This window comes from Trachurus trachurus (genome assembly GCF_905171665.1).
Source record: "Trachurus trachurus genome assembly, chromosome: 8".
Lineage (NCBI taxonomy): Eukaryota > Metazoa > Chordata > Actinopteri > Carangiformes > Carangidae > Trachurus > Trachurus trachurus.
Genome location: NC_139905.1, coordinates 12,752,956 through 12,771,755, shown reverse-complemented (window position 1 = coordinate 12,771,755; position 18,800 = coordinate 12,752,956). Strand labels below are relative to the sequence as shown.

The 18,800-nt window shown below is 41.8% G+C and overlaps 2 protein-coding genes across 2 annotated transcripts; one reads left to right on the top strand and one right to left on the bottom strand.

Annotated features, from left to right (window-relative positions):
- Positions 1-99: 99 nt before the first annotated feature.
- Positions 100-12,509, bottom strand: fmnl1a (formin-like 1a). Its single transcript, XM_083978149.1, has 25 exons — positions 11,844-12,509; positions 9,064-9,147; positions 8,623-8,709; positions 8,439-8,509; positions 7,828-7,911; positions 7,575-7,709; positions 6,689-6,800; positions 6,392-6,468; positions 6,206-6,299; positions 5,856-5,930; positions 5,662-5,772; positions 4,729-4,878; positions 4,535-4,636; positions 3,073-3,643; positions 2,628-2,752; positions 2,305-2,507; positions 1,984-2,218; positions 1,826-1,894; positions 1,667-1,747; positions 1,447-1,576; positions 1,182-1,345; positions 983-1,084; positions 786-884; positions 575-689; positions 100-475 (listed from the first exon to the last, which is right to left on the bottom strand). The coding sequence occupies exons 1-25, from the start codon at positions 12,030-12,032 to the stop codon at positions 411-413; spliced, it is 3,330 nt and encodes a 1,109-aa protein (XP_083834275.1). The 5' UTR covers positions 12,033-12,509; the 3' UTR covers positions 100-410.
- Positions 12,510-13,886: 1,377 nt separating this feature from the next.
- On the top strand, positions 13,887-18,758 carry mlx (MAX dimerization protein MLX). Its single transcript, XM_083977674.1, has 8 exons — positions 13,887-13,976; positions 15,065-15,101; positions 15,226-15,315; positions 15,935-16,044; positions 16,130-16,232; positions 16,663-16,762; positions 17,128-17,326; positions 17,430-18,758. Exons 1-8 carry the CDS (start codon positions 13,938-13,940, stop codon positions 17,484-17,486), a joined length of 735 nt encoding a protein of 244 aa, XP_083833800.1. The 5' UTR covers positions 13,887-13,937; the 3' UTR covers positions 17,487-18,758.
- The last annotated feature ends 42 nt before the right edge of the window (positions 18,759-18,800 follow it).

The window sequence follows — 18,800 nt, the reverse complement described above, 5'->3', positions numbered from 1 at the left end:
GAAATGAGGCAGAGAGAGGGGGATTGACACGCAGTAAAAGGCCTAACCCTAACCCTTATTTTGAAGAGAAAATACAAAGACAGAAAGAGAGGTTAGAAAATAGGTTTATTTTAAAATACAGTCAGGATTGTTTTTTTCTTACAGGTGTGCATGAAGCACCGCAGGAGAACTCAGGTTGCAATTTATTGTTTAACAAGATTTGTAATCAAATTCATGAGCTGTTGAACTAAAATATCAAATAGTTCAACTACGACTATATACATAACAAATTCACACACAAAAAATACACAGTACCATACGGTAAATTATTATTTTGACTGTAAGAATATATACAGAACACTTTTTTGTCTGTATGTTTGACTGTGATTCCAGGTTTTTTTTTTTTTTTAATGTCTCGGATCAGAAACGGTTCAAGTGTCCTGGCGCTGCGCTGGCCGTCGCCCATCTGTCCGCCTGTATGGTGTGTTTCTCAAATCTGAGGCACAAGAGATAAAGGTAGATTTTCGAACACGATTAAATATCAAAACTAAATATCAAACATGCAGCACATGCAAGATTGAAATGTGAAACATACCTGTGATGATGTCCTCCAGAGCGCCGTCCTTGCCTTCGCGCACCTGCGGCTTCACCTGCCTCTTCTTCAGCTCTGCTATCAGGTCCATCTGCGGCATCTTGGGCATCATAGGCCCCTAGTGACATTTCAAAATAAAAGCATGTTGGATGTAATCATTCATACAACTCTATGCCACATCATGCCTTCACACGCCGAACCTTAAATCTCTTACCTTCTGTGATCCAGATCCGGCTCTGCTGGGAGATGACGACTCTTTCTCCTCACTCTCACTCTCCTTTTTCTTTCTTTGCTGAATGTCTTGCTGTGCTGTCTGAGTTCAATCCAGTGGAAAAAGAAAACATTAACATTCATAGCAACACATGATATTCTGAGATTGATAAATATCAGAAACCTGCTGCACATCCTCACCTTGTAGGCTTTTATGAAACGTCCAAACATTGGGAAAAACATGGACGGCTGCGTGGTTTTGGGGTTCTCTCCGAAATACTCCACCACAGAGCCGTAAGCCTCCTGGGGGAAGATGAGCAAAAGTGAATGTATGTGGGTTAGCAGGAGATGAGATATTGATCAGATTTGTGTGTGCATTCGCTATGAGCTGCACACTAACCTGTGCTGTTTTGCTGTCCTTGATCAAAGCATCCAGCTGCTCGCTGTTTGTTTTGATGAATTCCTTCAACACGGGGCAGTCGTCCTGCACCAGGAACTCCTTCTTGGTCATCTCCATCCCTCGCTCTAATGAGCGGATATCCTGGAGAATGCTGTCAAGGGACACTGGAAAAGAGAGAAGGATGAGTTTAGTTCCATATAAATCTTGATATAACAAGCTCAATAACTGGGCAGCCTGAGTGTGTGTGTGTTGTGTGTGCATGTACCAAGTCCTGCCTTGTCCACAAAGTGCAGCTCGGTGTGGAAGTTGGTCAAGTCAAGGTATTTTTCCTCGATGATACTGGTGATGTACTGCAGTAGCGTCTGTGAGCGATCGGTGGACTTGGTCTCCAACAGCTGAAAAGTGAAGACAGTGGAAAATTTGTTTTGGTTACATAAATCCTCTTGGATTGAAATAGTAAATCTCTAGAAATAAATGCTACTCACAAGGTCCAGACTCTGCAGCCGAAAACCGTACGCTGCTCCCCTCTTACTGCTGTTCATGTAGTTACCGAAGGCCAGAACAATCTGAACAGAAACGAGATGATTTCTGCAAAGATCACACATTTTGAAGGTCCGTCAGTCGTCGTATTGTCCTTCACTTACCTCTAAAATCTTCTTCAGTTTAGTTGAAGACTTGAGCGACATGGACGCAGCAATGATGGAGTTCAGTTGCTGTGGATGAAATAAAAACGGAAGTCAGTACAGATGTTTTAAACCTCAGTTTCATCCAATTCGAGCTACGGCGCATCTGGCAAACTGACCGGCTGCAGGCGTTTGACGGTGTCCGGGAAGTTTCCCATGAAAGTCAGAGTGTTTATTCTCTGATTTAAACGAGGAATCTTCCCAAAGCGCAACATAAATTGGTCCTCGTTCGTCAGATCCTCCAGCGGGCGACCGTCCTTCTCGTAGTTAATCAGGAGCTTCTTCTCAAAGTCTGACGGTATGAAGGGCTCAAGCAGCTCCAGGAAGTCGATGGACAAAGCCTTCTGGTCGTACCTGTGAAAAACGGCAGTAATCCATGAGGCGGTGTGTAGTGTAAGGCCATGAACACATAAAAAGGCCGACAATGCAAGAGCACATACGTCTCTATGGCGGTGCAGATGGCGCCAGGGTTCATTCCTCCCTTGCGTAGAGTGATGGCTAGATTCTTGGCCTTGTTGGGGTCGATCAAGGACGTCTTGCTGGGGGCTTTCTGGACCACCTTCTTCGTAATAACGGACAGGTCTGTTGGTTTGCCCTGGGCTCTTGTCTTGAACTGTTCCTCAAACATATCCATGTTCAACTCCTGGTGGAGACGGAACAAGAGACAAAGTGAAGTTTTTATGATCATAAACTGAGTTTTCTCTCAGGATATTCCTCACAGAACAAGTAGCAAATAGACTCTGGATGGGATGCGTGTTCTTACCCCGAGGACCTGCTCGTCATCTAACTCGTTGAAGACGGTGCCGGTCACTTGGTTCGGTTTCAAGGCCTGCCAGTTCAACAACGGCATCCTGAACTTGGTCTGAATGGTTTTCTTGCTCTTGAGCCCTGAAGAAGCAGAAAAGGGAAGAGGACTGATTCATCACATGTGATCTTTAAAGATCCCTTCCACCACTCCAACAAACAGGATTCAACACTAAATGGGACAAATGGACAACGTATAAATCTCACTGCAGAGATGCCACTGGAGACTCTGAATGAAGTTAAAAACATTGTAATACCACAACAAAAGTCATGTATCCCCCTGACACTGCTGTTTTTCTTTTTCGTGTTATTTTTCCTTGAAATTAAATTAAAAAAAGTAAAAAAAAAAATTAAAAAAAAGATCCCTTCCACCACTTTTCACATTCCTCGCTCCGACTCCTCACCGTTTGGAGCTCCGGGAGGGGGCGGGGGTCCGGCACCAGGCGGAGGTGGGGGTCCGCCACCGGGTGGGGGAGGAGGGGGTGGAGGTCCAGCACCAGGTGGGGGCGGGGGAGGCGGAGGTGGTGGGGGTCCAGCGGAGCCTGGGGGGGGAGGAGGAGGAGGAGGAGGAGGAGGAGGGGGAGGCGCCGCAGCTGGAGAAGCAGTCTGTTCTCCACCACATGGAGGGGGAGGAGGGGGAGGTGGAGGAGGAGGAGGGGCAGAACCAGCAGGGCTGGGCTGATCGGCTGAGGTCGGGGTCGTGGTTGGGGTCGCGGCCGGGGTCGGGACTTCAACGTACTCGACCACCGTGACCGGCACGACCTGGACGTCCAGACCTCCGGAGGCCGTGCGTCCCAGGCGGATCAGACCCTTGTCCTGCAGCTCCTGGATCTTCTGCTCCAGCTCCGAGGAGGAAGCCTGAGGGGCCGAGGTGCTCAGGCGCTCCCTGTCCCGCTCCCTCTCCCTGTCCAGCTCCCGCTCTCTCTCTCTCTGCTGCAAAGAACTGACCTGGGAACAGGACTCCCGCAGGCTTTCCTTTAAGGTAAAAAGAACAAAACACATATAACACACACACTTTTCCAAATTCCATACTTTTTCCAGACCCTAATTTCCAGACTTCTCGGTAAAAAAAATTCAAATAATTTGTGACATTTGAGTAAATAGTTGTGCATTATATAAAAAAAATCATGCAATTAATCATTTGTTTTCATTATTCTGAATGTGTATGCCATTATGTAACCAAATCATTTCCAGGAGATTGTAGCTATAGGTACAATAGCGCATACAAAAATAATTAACCCAGATAACTTCAGATAAGACCAAACCAGATAAGTATTAAGATAAATATATTTCCATGCAATAATTTCCATTTTCCATACTTTTCCAGACCTGGAAATGTATAAAATCAAATTCCATACTTTTCCATACTTGCGTAGGAACCCTGCACACACTACTTAACTTCATATAACACACGGAGATCATTTTGTCATGTTTACAATCTTAGCTTGGTGTGTTAATGTTCTGGGGGGAAAAAAAGTAGAAAAGTCATCAAAGTTAGAACAATTCATCCTGAGGGGGACGGGAGTGTGTGCACAAAATTTCACAGTAAACGATCCAGCACTTGTCGAGACATTTCACAAAGTGTTGCTGGAGGAAAACCACCAAAATCATTAGGATTCATCCTCTTGGAACGACACACGTCTCTCAGCATTTGACTTTAATTCATCAAATATCTGTTGGAGCAACTGACCGAACAGACCGACAGACTGACACTGTCATGCTGCCAACTGGTGAAGATGATGTATTTTCACTTTCATATTAAGATTATTAAAATGAAGTGAAGTGCCTCTCTTTTGACCTCATCACAGCGGACGTCCCATCTTCCCTGGCTGATTAATTGTATCAAACATTGTACGTGTCACTTACTTTGAGCAGCTCTGCCTCCTTGGTCGCCTGCATGAGCTGAGTCTCCAGCTCAGATATCCGCCCTGTCGCCTGGCCCTCAATCTCCTGCAGCCGGGCGCTCAGCTGCAACGCGGAGCACAGACAACAACCACTTTAATGTAATTACGTTTTCTTTTGGCTCATTGGGATTTCTGTGTCTTTGTTTTCCCACTGACCTGTACGTTGTGTTCCTGCAGCTCGTCCACGTGCTCCAGCACCCCTCCTCTGTTCTCAGCATCCTCCAGCAGGGCTCCCACATCTAACACGTTGTCCAGGTAGGCCTGGATCTGCACCTGCAGCTTCTCGCTCTCCGTTGCCTTCAGACGCTACACACACACACCCAGAGGTAATGGATTATTGGAATACACTCGAACTCATATGATATTTGTTGCAAGTTATTAAGTAATAATGTAAACTGAAGTTGTTATTCTGTAACTGGGAGCTCCTGTTACTTCCCCTTGTTTTAAGCATTCAGTTTTGCACTGTTTGATTTTTCTATAGACAAAATGTTCATTTAATTAGAAACCAGCATTTAAGTTTAAATCAGGGAAGTTATTTTTCAGTACACGGTACAAGTTGTCTTTAACAAAAAAAATTTTTTTTAAAACAAACTGAGCAAACATGCAACGGCCACATCCTTCTTAATGAGGAAGAGGATGTGCACAAGACCTGACCTGAAGCTGGACACAAGTTACTGAAGACTCATCATATGATGTGCATACAATTTTGAAATATAGAAAGGTGATGAGTCACGACGAAGTTACAGATACTTATCAGTTGTTAGTGGCTTTTTGTTTCTTTTAACTTTGCACGTTGATGCATTGAACGAGTTAACAAACAGCTGCTTGTTCCCACACCCAGCAGTTAGTCAGCAACAGTTAGCATTTATTTATATACTGTAGTGGTGTTTCTGGCCACCTGGTAAAAACGTAAACTCAATATTCACACTCTTTTATCTCTACTTTGGGTCTCCTCCACCACCTCCTGAGGGAAATATCTGACTCTTGAGCTGTTAAAGCTCCACCATGTTCACCAGCTGGCATCTAAATGTGTCTGAGTAGGGTCTTGTGGGCAAACTGACTTTAAAAAATATATATATATATACATACCTCTAGATACTTGTCTAATCCGAGGTGAGTGTACTCATACTGCAGGTGAACACGGAAGTTCATGTTCTCCACCGAATGGACCACGATGTTTATGAACTGCATGCAGGCCACCTGGAAAAAAGACACAATGACAGTTCAAGCTCAAGTACATCTACAGCTTAACTAATGTGTGGCTAATAGAGTTATAGACCTACCATGAAGTCAATGTTGCTGTCATCATTGATGAAGTACTCCATCAGCTTCTCAAAGCGGTTCCTTTCTTTGCTTGCCTAAGAACAAATATGAACTTTTCTGAATGTGCTTTTTTTTTGGGCCACATGGGGGCATCAGCAGGCATAGATGGATATATTACATGTGGTAGCCTAGTCTAGGTAAACAGTTCAGCTTTGACCGTTGTGCATTATCGTTACGAACACAGTGCATGTGAGAGGAGGGGATTTTGCCAGTCACAGGATGACTAATGAGAGACGAGATGTCTAATAAAGAGCAGACAGTCAAATGAAGCCACATCACATTATAAATTACTATGAAAAAGTCAAATCACCTCCTTGAAGTTGTCAAAAGCAGAGAGGATGATATCGTGTCCTCCCCTGACCAGACACACGGCAGCCAGCAACTCCAGCACCAGGGCTTTGGTCCTGATGCAGCAGAGGAGAGGTGGTGGTAATGATGGACATGTTTGCAGACAAACAGATAACACATGCTCTGTCTCACACACACAGACACTCACCTGGGATTCCTGCTGTTAAGGCTGAGGGTGATCTCGTTCACACAGCGTGGGTGAGTCATCACCAGGTTAAAACCAGACTGAAAGAAAAAGAAGGAAAATAAAGAGCTGCTGCTTCTAGGGAGTTGATGTTGATGTGCTTAAATATGCAGCAAAAGTGTTTGTTTAGTTTGTGCATGTTAGTGTTTTTCTTTCATCCAGCAGATTATAACACTGCAGAGTGATTACATCAACCCATTGACAAAAAAAACAGAACAGATTTCTGCACAGTAAGAACAGCTGAGGATGTAACCGCTCTACCTGGTAGTTCATGATGGCTCGCAGGCACATTATGCACACGTGTACGTCATCTCTCTGGCTGGATGATTGGGACTTCATCCTGTGCATCTTGTGCCCTATAGTGGAGCTTATTCTGTGGAGGGATAACAAGTCAGTGGACACTTAAACAAAAGTTCATGCGTGTGCAGAGGCCCCTGAAATAATAAGACACACTGCAGACAACAGCTCTCAGTATATTTAGCTAATTATAGCACATCCACTGTGTCTGTCTGCGAGCTCATGTGTCATCATGTGGAACGGAAAATAAAGAATGAAGCTCTCAACAGTTGAGTTTGATAACAGTTTGAAGAGGAACTAATGTCTAAGATAAGATAGGACACAATAGTGGGATAGCGCACGCACATCCAAAGTATTACAGGTGCAGGACTAACAAACAAACAGACTTTTTGAAAAAGGGTTGGGACCAGTTACTTATATGAGCAAGGTGTCTCCTTTGTCCTTTATCCTGACGAAGATCTATGTGATCGGAACATTGATCTTACAGCCTACAATAAACATTTGAGGAGCTACAACAGTGTGCAGACTTTGACTTTTTCAAAAAGATAAGATAGGAAACAGTAGTAATTAATAATTGAGATACATTTAATGTCTAGTTATGAGGAATTTGTGGCTTTGAACCGAGATATGCAAAATAAGCAGGTAATTTGAGAGTGACGCTACAGCGTGGCACCATACCACTTCTCACTTACGTGATTCTGTTTTCTGACTCTGTGCAACTGTATGAGCATTGAGCACCAAGTTCCTCTTTGAGAGGAATCCATGATGTGGTGGAGTGAACTCAGTCACTTTTCATACATACACACACACACACACACACCGTTAAAACAGTCAGTCAGTTGCTTCTCACCTGACGGTCAGTGCACGAGCGGCTCTCGTCATCCCGTGGGAGTGGGAGCTCTTGGTCAGGTCCTCCATCGACCTCTCTGCTGGCTTCGCTTTCTCTGACAGGGTGCCACCATTTTCGACGCTCTCCGAATCAAACCTACAAAAAAATTTATAATAAACAGCCACCGTGACAAAATCATTTATATTTTTTTCATCATACTGTAAAAGCACCATCAGATCCTGAGGTTGTGTTCACACCCTGCTGCTATACTCACGAGGCGTCACTTTGTGCGTGGGACAGGTATTCCACCAGGACGTCCAAACCATTATTGTGCTCATTGAGGAACTCTTGGGCCCATCTGCAAAAATAAAGCAATAAAGCAAGAGACATGAAACATTGATAGAGGAATATTTATTTAATATTTATTTATTCATCAGATATCACAGGCTCTGTGATGAGATTGGACTGTAATGTTGAATTCATAATCAATAAAAACACACTCTGCTCAATTCAGTTTACTCAGCAGTGTGACCAGTAGCTTATATCAAAAAACCTTTGATCGACATTGTTGTGTAGATGCTTTCACTGGGCCAGTGCTACTGTTGCAAATATGCTTCAATCCTTTAACGCCCAGGGAACTTAAACTGACCACTTCTCATAATAATAACGGTAATAATTGAAAACTTAATTATAGCACTTATGGTGACGATGCCTTGTGGAGTTATGAAATGCACATGCAATAGGCATCTTTCAGTAATGATTAAAAAATGATGAAAATATGAGAAAGATATGGAATATAAAAAAAACTGTAAAGGATAAAACAAAAAAATACATAAACAAATGATCAAACATCAAGTGGGACACATCCAGACTCAACAAACTCACCCAATGTGATTTGTGCGAAGTGATATCTCCAGATCTTTAAGCACCTGAGTTGCATCTTGGATCCTTTTCTTCTGTTGAGGGGGAAGAGGACGTGAGAGAGTCAAGACACAGTCAGTTGTGCAGCAAGGAAAATGACAATGTGTAAAATATATTATGAAGAAGAGATGTTTTGCTTCACACTGACCCTGCGAGTCACCCCTCCCAGGTCCTGGTAGAAGCTCTTGATCTTTGTCAGGTACGTGGAGGGGGGGCTCTTCACCTGGAAACGCTCCTGTAGGAAACATTCAGAGTCAAACTGAAGCTTTTGATCGTAGATTTTTTATCAATAGCCTGACAACTAGGCCTATATGCAGACCGGAGGCACCTGAACTCAGCAGCATCTGACGTTCATATTGTGTTTGTGTGTGTGTGTGTAAATAGAACACACACACACAAACCGCTCACTGTTGCCATGCCAACACCTCTATCACACTCGCCACCACAGAAACTGTGCTGCAAAGGTTTTCTCAGTGCACCCTGCTCCCTCTGTACCGCACATCCACTCTTTCTCTGTTTGATGACGTTTGATGAGGTGAAATTGGTTAAAATAAATAAATAAATAAATAAAAATACAAAAAGCTCTCACCTGATCACAGACTAACTCCCACTTCTTATCGTTGTCGTATTGACTCAACAGCTTCAGTTTATCTGGAGGCAAGTTCATGTAGCTCTGAAAGAAGAAACAAGACAAATGTTAACACTCAAAAGAATCTGAAGTGATGAAAGTAAATGACTCAGAAAGAAACCATACATTTCATGTCTGTCACACTACAGCCCGTTTCCACATTTCCACTTTTGCTCAGCCCGCTATCATTAGGTGGGCCTAGGCTATATCTTTATCTGATATTCTGTGTGATATTCTGATATCTGCTATTTTTCGTCATTTTTCCTGCTTATGTAACAACGTTAACATTTTTAAAACCACAGATGTACTTTCAAAAGTAAAACAGAAGGGTGTTCACTACCTGCCGGAAGTGCGCATGACTCAGTGTTTACATGTCTGTATTGATGGTTGTCAGTGGGTACCGGTAGGCTACCATACCGGTAAGTTGTTGTGGTTATATTACGTAACCATAGCAAACTAATTATTGAACTAAACTTGAGGTTAAATTTGACTGTATATTGCAACCTAAGCACCACAGACCATTTTTAATTACTTTTACGTTTTGATTTTTTAAACATTATTATTATTAATATTAATATTAATGACATCAAATTTTAAATATTGAAGAATAAAATGCAGTTTTGTCTGGTCCCCTCAATTGTATGGAGACTTGAGATGAAGATCCTCCCCACCCACTGTCACAACCTTTTCGTGCAGATTAAGGAGTTGACATTACTGTTAAAGTTTCAATATGAGTTTCCACCATCAACCTACAGTTACATGTAAGAGTCCAGACCTTCAGGTAATTTCCCCCTATTCAGATGGATTAATGGACCCTAATTAAGTTAACATTGTTGATTCTGAACCAAATGAGTTAGTTTGTGTGTAACTGCTCCATCCTGGGTGTTGTCCTTTGGGCTGCTATTGTGCACATTCAGCATTTGAATTTTTCTATTTCACACCTTTTTTTAAAAAGAGAGACACAGAGAGAGACACAGAGAGAGACACAGAGAGAAGTAGAAACGGAAATGGCCCCATTGCTTTGCTGCTAGAGCCTCTGCCCTGGGTGAGGTAAGGGTGGGGTCTCAGTGTGGGTTTCAGCACTTGGTTGATGAACTGCATGGCCTTATTTTGTGTACATGTTCAGTTGCATTAACTTACGTGAGCGTGACAGAAAGCGCTCCTTCAGTAGCAGAACAATTTGGAGAAGAAGAGGAAAGTGCACAACTACTCATTTCCTCTCAGAGTTGATCAACACACACACACTAACACTTAAGAAAAGTACAGAATGACATCTGTCTTGGATTGGAAGTATTTTGCCCGAAAGAGGAAGTGAGGTCATGATGTCAGCTAATGCCATGCCACCTTTGCTCTTGTGAGTGCTGCTTGTGCCCTTAAACATCGTGACATTTACATTTTCAAATGACTTTTTGTCATCTTCACACACAGTTTCAACATTATGAAAGTGTTTGTCTCTCACTGTCTCTCATTTTTTTGTGTGGGTGGTTACGTTTAATATGCCTTTTGTTGTTTTTATTGTTTTTTGTTTTTTGTTTTTTGTGTGTTTATGTGAACGTGTCCTTCACTTGTACCTTAAATCAAGTCAACTGGTTTAGCTCATTCTGTTCACCCAGAGACAGAAAAGACTTTGTCCCTCTGATAATCCATGATGTAATACTTTCATACAGCATCATAAAAAATGAAAGGCAATTATTTTCCTTGCTTTTTTGCTTTTTTTTTTTTTTTTTTTTACCAGGGGAGCAGAGAGCAAAGTTGTAACTATGAGGAAATGGAGCCAGTGTAGGTGTAAAAGCTGAGGAGGTTGACAGTGGAGTCAGACTGTGTGTTGATGTCATAGGTTGCACAGGGTCAGGATGACATCACATTTATGGTCTTTATTGCATTTAATTAACTCACTTCTGGGGCTTTTTTTACTCAATAACACAACACATAAAAACAGATCTTTAAATTAAGATAAATTATTCTATTAATAAATTATTTACTATTGTTGTTACTGTTTCTTCCAGTTCAGATACAGTAGCTACATAACAAAAACATATTGAGCAATGAGCATAAGAGCATCAAAGTCCTTGATGCTAAACAGCCTCTTTTAATGCCTTTGAATATGATGCCCCTGAATTTTCACAGTCTTCATTGTGAAGCCTTATGTTTTCCAACTTGTTGTAAGACTGTTGTAAGAGTGGTGAAACAGTTGCTTTCCGGTCTTATGGTCTCTCTCATGTAAATGTGTTGCTCAACTTCCCCTTGAGGCCTGCTGCCTGTGCGTTCACTAATCACCATGTTCCTACTTTGACATTTTCCAATCGCACAGCGAGGGCAAGAAGTGCTGTGATGAATCTGATAACACATTGATGATAAAAAAAAATCTTGTGGGTTGTGATATCCCTACTCTTAGAGGAGCTTATGATAAAATGCAAGGTCAAATGAAACTTTGCCTGTAGTCCACCGAAGGCCAATGTTTAGAAACCTGTAAGTTTGGCTCTTTGTACACGCTACACTAGATTAAGATCTTCTAAGACTGACAGGAAAAAGCAGACTCCACATTTAGAGTGTGAATTAGTTCCTGGCAGAAGAAGTGAGTCATAAATGTTCAAAAGAGGACTCAGAACATTTGATATTTATAACAATTTAAAAATACAGATGTTGAATTATTTCTGTCCCTCCTGCAACAATCTCCACCAAGTGCACTATCTCTGTGTTTTCGTGTGCGCCTTATTGTCTGTGTCTGTGCAGCCACTCACCAGCACCACGTTGAAGCGCTCCTCCAGCTCCTCCTCTGGGGGCATGGGCAGTTTGGGGGGAGCCGGCTGCTTCTTCTGCAAAGTTGGTGCGGGGTCACTCATTCCTGGAGTTGCCCCGACCGAGTTCCTGGCCTCTCTCTGGCCCTCGGCCGGTTGCTGCTCCAAACCCCCTGCAGCCGCATTCCCCATCACTAATCTCCACAAGTAATCCAGGGGGAAAGCTTTTGCACAAACTCCTGAGAAATCAGTGTATTCCAAAACAGAGTGACAGAAAAAAAGACGGTCACTCTGAAATGGCAAGAACAAACAAGCCTAAAGCAAACCAAGTCTTTGGGTCTTCAGTGAGAGGAACATCAAGCTGCTGGCTCACTGTCGCCGCGTTGGCCCCGGGGACATGTTGGGTGATGAAAGACGGTAGTTTGTCCTCATGTCTGTCCTCGCATCCACCTGCCACTTTCTGTTTACAAATGCCGTTGAGAATAAGATTTTTTTTTTTTGAGCCTGTGAGGGCTTAAGGAAAGGCCCCACCTATACCTCAAGACACGTTTCTCTGTAGTTGTTGACCGAAAACTGCTCTGCTCTGCTGAGGTTAGTACATGGCTGTGTTTCTGAGAGGAAGGAGAGGGAGGTGACACACACACCATGTAACACACAGACAGAAACCACAAAAGCACAAAAGCAGAAGAGTTACTTCCTGTGCATGACAGCAACAGAACCTGGGGTGGAGGACAGGGGGTGGAAGATAAACATGGTGACTGTTATAGGCTACAGCATGCATGCAGTAGGTGGATGATGAGTGAGATAAGTGAGATATTTAAAAAAAAAAAAAAAAAAAAAAAACTGCAGAAGGACTCCAGGGTTGAGGAAAACCACTAACCAAAACACTAACCAAGCAAGTGCAGATGTGGAATGAAGTGCAAGAAACTTTCTCCTGCTTCACCATGAGTCCACATGCGCTGCACTGGAGCCATTCATCCTCTTGAAGGCAGCTTAGGGCCTGGCCTGGGGCTGCATTTGTTTTGGTCATTTCGCTTAAAGTGAGGCCAGATTGTTTGTGGCAGACAGGTAGAAGAGTGGCTGCTGCTGTGTGACAACAAGGCTGTGCAACAACGCCCCTCTGTGGTAGAATCCAGTAGTTACTGCATGTTTGGACTCTTTTTTTTCCAGCTGCTGCTTCTGCTTTTTCTGATTTTGCTTTATAGTGGTTGTCAAGTTACAGCTTTTAGGTGATTTACCACCACACATGCAGAGTTGTTGTATAACGTTTGTAATGTGTTAAATGACTGGACATTGACCCTCAAACAAATATTGGTTAGATATTTAACGGAATAAAGATCAACTTTGGGCATCTGTTGTTCAGCATAAAGTCTTCATGTTGTTGATGATGACAATGTGAATTAGTTTTCTGGAGTTAAAATAATAATGGTTTGGTTGTGAATAGCAATTATTAATTAAAAGGATAAAAGTGATAAAAGCTTTTAGAGTTGATAGCCTACTGTTGAGCCTGTGAGAAATCAATTTTATTTAGCCGATATTTTGATATTTTCAGGTGTGAAAGACAACAGAGCAAATTCCACAGTTACTGAAGTAGCCTACTTATTTAATTAGCCTACAACTCTGAACTACTAGCCTACTATTGTACTTGAATATTTTCCCTTTCATGTTTCTTAATTCTTTTTGACTGGACCCTTATGTTGGAAACTCCTAATTACCTAACTGCATGTTAAAATTAGGTCCCCCCCCCCCCTCATTTTAACACCTCACATGTATGAACTGCTTATCTCAATCAAGATAGTTTTTAACATTAAGATTACCAGTTCAATCTGACATCCTTTAAATTTACGTATGGGAGCCTTTAACCTGTTGAAATCAATATAGAGTAAATTAAAAGTCGATTAAATGAGAAACAAAGCAGAGTAACTGATTTAATATAGTAATTAATAAGGTAAATACCTGTTAGTTTCGGTCTTAGTTCAATGCTGAACGTTTGCAAGGAGCTCAGTTTGCCGGAAGTTTTCGAAGAGTACTACAGCTGGATTTTACGGGATGCACGTGAACGCATCACGGCTGTGTAGTTAAATTGCTTCTTGCAAAATGACGGACCCGTCAGCGTCTCCAGAAAACCACTGGAAAGTAAGTTAACTCATGATTAACTAGCCTCGACTTGTAGTCTAACTCACTCATACGTCTGTTTCCCGACAGCAGCGACGAGTGGCAAACGATGTTTTGTCGGAAAATGTACGTTTTGCTCACGTTTTATGGAGGAAACACGGGGCTTTGTTAGCAGCGCGGCTAACGTTAGCATGCTCGCTCCAAAGCGGTAGTTGTCAGCAGCTAGTTAAGTAAACAAAGCGTCATGAAGAGGTAACTCATGTTCGCCGGGGGCAATTCATTTTTTAATAGGAAACACAACTACAAACTGCACTCACGGACGAAATAATACATTTAAATTTTGTCTTAAGTTTTTTCCCCCAAGTGTGGTTTAATTGAAGAGTCGTATTGCAATTATGCACAGTCGTTATTTAGCTTATAAAGTCAGTGTTTGTACCTGAACTAAATTCAATTTGTGGGAATTGGGAAACATTAATGTAGGTTCATGATATTGTGAATGTGTGATTAGGATAGGATTTGTGAAGTTGTCATGCTTGAACGTATCTACTACAGCTGAGCTTTGCATAACATAACACGGTGAATAATCCGTATCTCTCTGTTTTATCTGGTTATAACGCAGCAGTAAATATGGTTGAGCGACTGTCTGTGACATATGATTAAAAGTGTTCATTACAGCTGTCATAAAACATACAGGTTTGATTCAGCAGTCCTCCGTTCATTGTTGCTCTAGTGTAGTTGGAAAGAGAGAAACCTTTGGTCCTTGTCAAACACTGCCAACATATAGCAACAATGGGTTTTGTTGAAGCTTATGGCAATAAATGAATAAATAAAATAGAAACTGTAAAAAACTGGACCTAACACCGGAAGCCATAAATCAGACTAACTATTGTGCAGGTTGTGATTGAGGTAGTAATTTAGTCCCCTTTGTAAAACAGGACAAATCAGGGCAGTACTCAGTGGGGGTTTTAGGGCATTTATCCAGGCAGGTAGTTATTGGTCTATTGTAAATGCATTTAGGGCAGAACAATTTTTTTGTCCTTGTTATTTCAGCTTCTCAGTCTCTATTTTCTCCTTTTTCCATCCTCTGTTGTCTGGTGATGGCACGGCAGACAGACGGTGCTTTCAGCGACAGTGGCTTCGACCATAGTAAGTACTAAGTCAGTTCATATCCCGTTGTTTGATATTTAGCCTTTGTGATGGTGGCCTTGTGTTTCTGCGATTCTGGTCTCACTGTGAAATATGTTTGATGTTTCTCTTTCTCTCTCTGTAGGTTTCTTTGCTGAAACTAGCAGAAAGGGAACCGTTGTGTCCAGGGCCAACAGCATCGGCTCGACAAGTGCCTCTTCAGTACCAAACACAGGTATTGTGGTTGTGACGAATTCAATCTGACATTTTTGATTATGTCAAAAGAGAGGATTTAGATAGTGATGCTTGACTGCAAAAAGCAAGCAGACTGGTTTCTGTGAAATCCACATACTTGCTGTTTTAATCCTGTTACACATTTTAAATTTGATTCCTAAAAAATAATGAACAACAGCTAATTTGTATATTATTTTTATTTAAAGTAAAGGTCATTGTAAAATGGGACACAGATAGGATAGAGCACATAATTTACAGGATATATAACATATAATGAAGGCAGAGAACTTTAAAAAAATAATCAATGTTGTCGATACATATTTTGATAAGGCTGCTTCAAAGTGCATTACAGAAATCAATTACTTGACTGAAACAGGAAACATCGTCTTTACATTTACTCCACTGAGATGGCTCAATCTTTGCACGTTGAGTCTCATTCTACAAACACTTTTGAATTCATTATGTCTTTCTGAGATTAAAAAGCCCACAGCCAGAAAAGAATAATATTGCTTCAGTTTTTGGACCAACTTTTAAATGAGTAAAAAAAAAAAAAAAAGTATAACAGTTACATACCTTACTTTGTTTTTAATACATATCATATTTTTTTTGTCCATGAATAGATGACGAAGACAGTGACTACAGACGTGAGACGTCATATAAAGATGAGTATAAAGATCGACGGAGACAAGCACACACGCAGGCTGAGCAGAAGCGAAGGGATGCGATCAAGGTGAGGCTGCAGCAGTGTGTCTCTGTGACCTACCTCAGATGGACCACATTTATTTCTTAACGACTTTTCTTATTTCTAACTCCAGAAAGGCTACGATGACCTCCAGACTATAGTGCCAACCTGTCAGCAGCAGTCTGAATTCGCAGTGGGCGCACAGAAGATCAGCAAGGCTACTATTCTGCAGAAAAGTAAGACGAGATGTTGAATTAAAGGATTAACAGCGATTAGTCAGTCCTGAAACTGATGCAACTACTTGGAAAAGTACTTGATACTTAATTTGACAATTCACAGAAAGTCAATAAACATCAGTTGCTGTCCACCTTTGTCATTATTATCCAGTAGTTTTCCAACATGCTACATAAACCCGAGTGACGTGTCATAGATCTGCATGTCTGCTTATATTTAGCCATCAGTTTCACAAACTCACATTGCACAAGGCAAATATTTCACAGCACAGAGATCTCTCCACTTTCTCTCTTTAAAAGAGGAAAAAGCAGAAATGGCAAGATTTTGGAGGGACAACACCCTCAGGCTGATAGAAAGTTGTCAAAAAGTACTTTGGTCTGTGCGAATGTAGAAATCCCTGACTGATGCAGTTTTGCATTTTCTTTTTTTCAGCAATTGACTACATCCATTTTCTTCATAAAGAAAAGAAGAAGCAAGAGGAGGAAGTGTCTGTGCTAAGAAAAGAAGTGATGGCATTGAAGATCATGAAAACGTGAGAAATTGTCTCGCAATGCTGTAAAGATTTTTTCTTTTTTGCCTCATTTGCATACCAAAGTCCTGAATGTTCTGCACTCGGAGATGGATGAAAAGATGGATTTGAGAGGAAATGCTGATCTTGGACAGAAAGAAAAACTGAGTAAAAAATGCTTCGATAGCAGCTCTTACACAGCATTAACTAAACTTACTATCAGATCTAAAAAAAAGAAAAGAAAAAAAAAGAACTACAGGTTTTAAATGCTGCAGCAGGATTTTTATTACATTACACTCACTGTGAATGCAAATTGTCTGAATCCTCTTCATACCCTGGCTGTAGATGAAGTTGTGTGAATGTCTTTTTTTTTCTTTTTCTTTTAATAGGAACTATGAGCACATAGTGAAGGCCCACCAGGACAACCCACAGCAGGGAGATCAGGTTTCTGACCAGGTCAAGTTCAACATCTTTCAGAGCATCATGGACTCGCTGTTCCAGTCCTTCAGCAACTCTGTGTCAGTGAACAGCTTCCAGGAACTGTCCGCCTGCGTTTTTAGCTGGATTGAGGAGCACTGCAAACCACAGGTACGGAGTCACGTTATTGTAACGGCAGGCAGCAGATAGGACACGATCATAAACACATCTTTGTAAAAGTGGAGATAATTACACTGCTTCTCTTCTTCCCCAGACGCTGAGGGAGTTTGTTGTCGGAGTGCTGCGGCAGCTCAGCGGTCAGCTTTATTGATCGAGCAAAAACCTCTGAACTGAACTCTTGCTCTAGCCTCTCAGGGAGGAGAGACAACATTTTTTTTTATCAGCCTCAGGCCAAAATCACAGTATTTACACTCAACTTCAGCTCATCCGTGACTCCCTGGCTGCAATTGGATTACCTCAACCCCTGGGTATGGGCTGAGATGATAAATTGCATCGGATTGAGCGTTTTTTCTGTCGAAGGGAGATCGTTTTCTGATCTCTCTCTGATTACAAGTGTACATACATGGAAACCTGGGTATATTTCTGCCTCTGCTGACTATTCATGTCTCATTCTATTATTTCTCTGCTAAAGAAACACAGGGAAACACAACACTTCAGAATCCATGGATGACAATAGTTTGCAAAAATGAATGTGTAAATGAAATGCATCAGGCAGGGAGCCTCATCCCAGACGATGATGATGACTTGAGTAAATTAATGGTGTTGCTTCTGTAATGTTTTAATTCAAGTGGAAATGAGAGAGAGAAGGGGGATGGAAAACTCGTGAGCCTGCACCTTCACACTCTGTCACATTGAGCAAGGGCTCCGCTCAGCTTCAACGCACACACACAGTTGTGTGAGTCAGCCGCACCACTCCTGACCTGAACCATAGCAGACGATAGAAAATGCTGCACTCCTCTTCTACAGCAGGGTGTCTGTCACTTCTCCTAACTGCACTATCAGGAAGACGCTCTGGGCTGCGTTTCATCACAAACCGAGGTGTTGATTAAAAGATGCTGAAATCTCATGGGTGACAGGTGCAATGTAATAAGCATATGAATCTTTATGTACAGTATGTTGGCTAAAGTGAGCAACGCCCCCACATTGTGAAGATTGTCTTTATATACGACGACGGACATTTATTCAGTTGCAGTAATACATGTCGTGTGTGTGTATTTGGAAGATGAATGTTATAATATAAAGAGTTGATTGTGATGAATTTGTCAAATTTCAGTTTTGTTCTCGAGTCAAAATCTGAACAGTTGGAACATAAGTTGGTTTAATGCCATGATGAGCATGGTGGGAAATGCTGTTTGCTTTGTTTTAATCAGAGGCTTCTGTGATCAGTAATGGGTTAGAAATGGTCTGGTAATCTGAATCACTGTGATGAACTGTACACGGTCACAGGTCTTCACCCAGTTTACACCACTTTACTTTATTGTTGCCTTAAACATAAGGGAATTGGACTCTGTCTTGTTGATTAAAGTGTTTTCTTTTGACAGTTATAAAGCCAATACACTCAATGTAATCCAATACACAGCTCCTGCCTTCACTAAAGTCATGTCAGTTGAGTTTTTATCTCCAA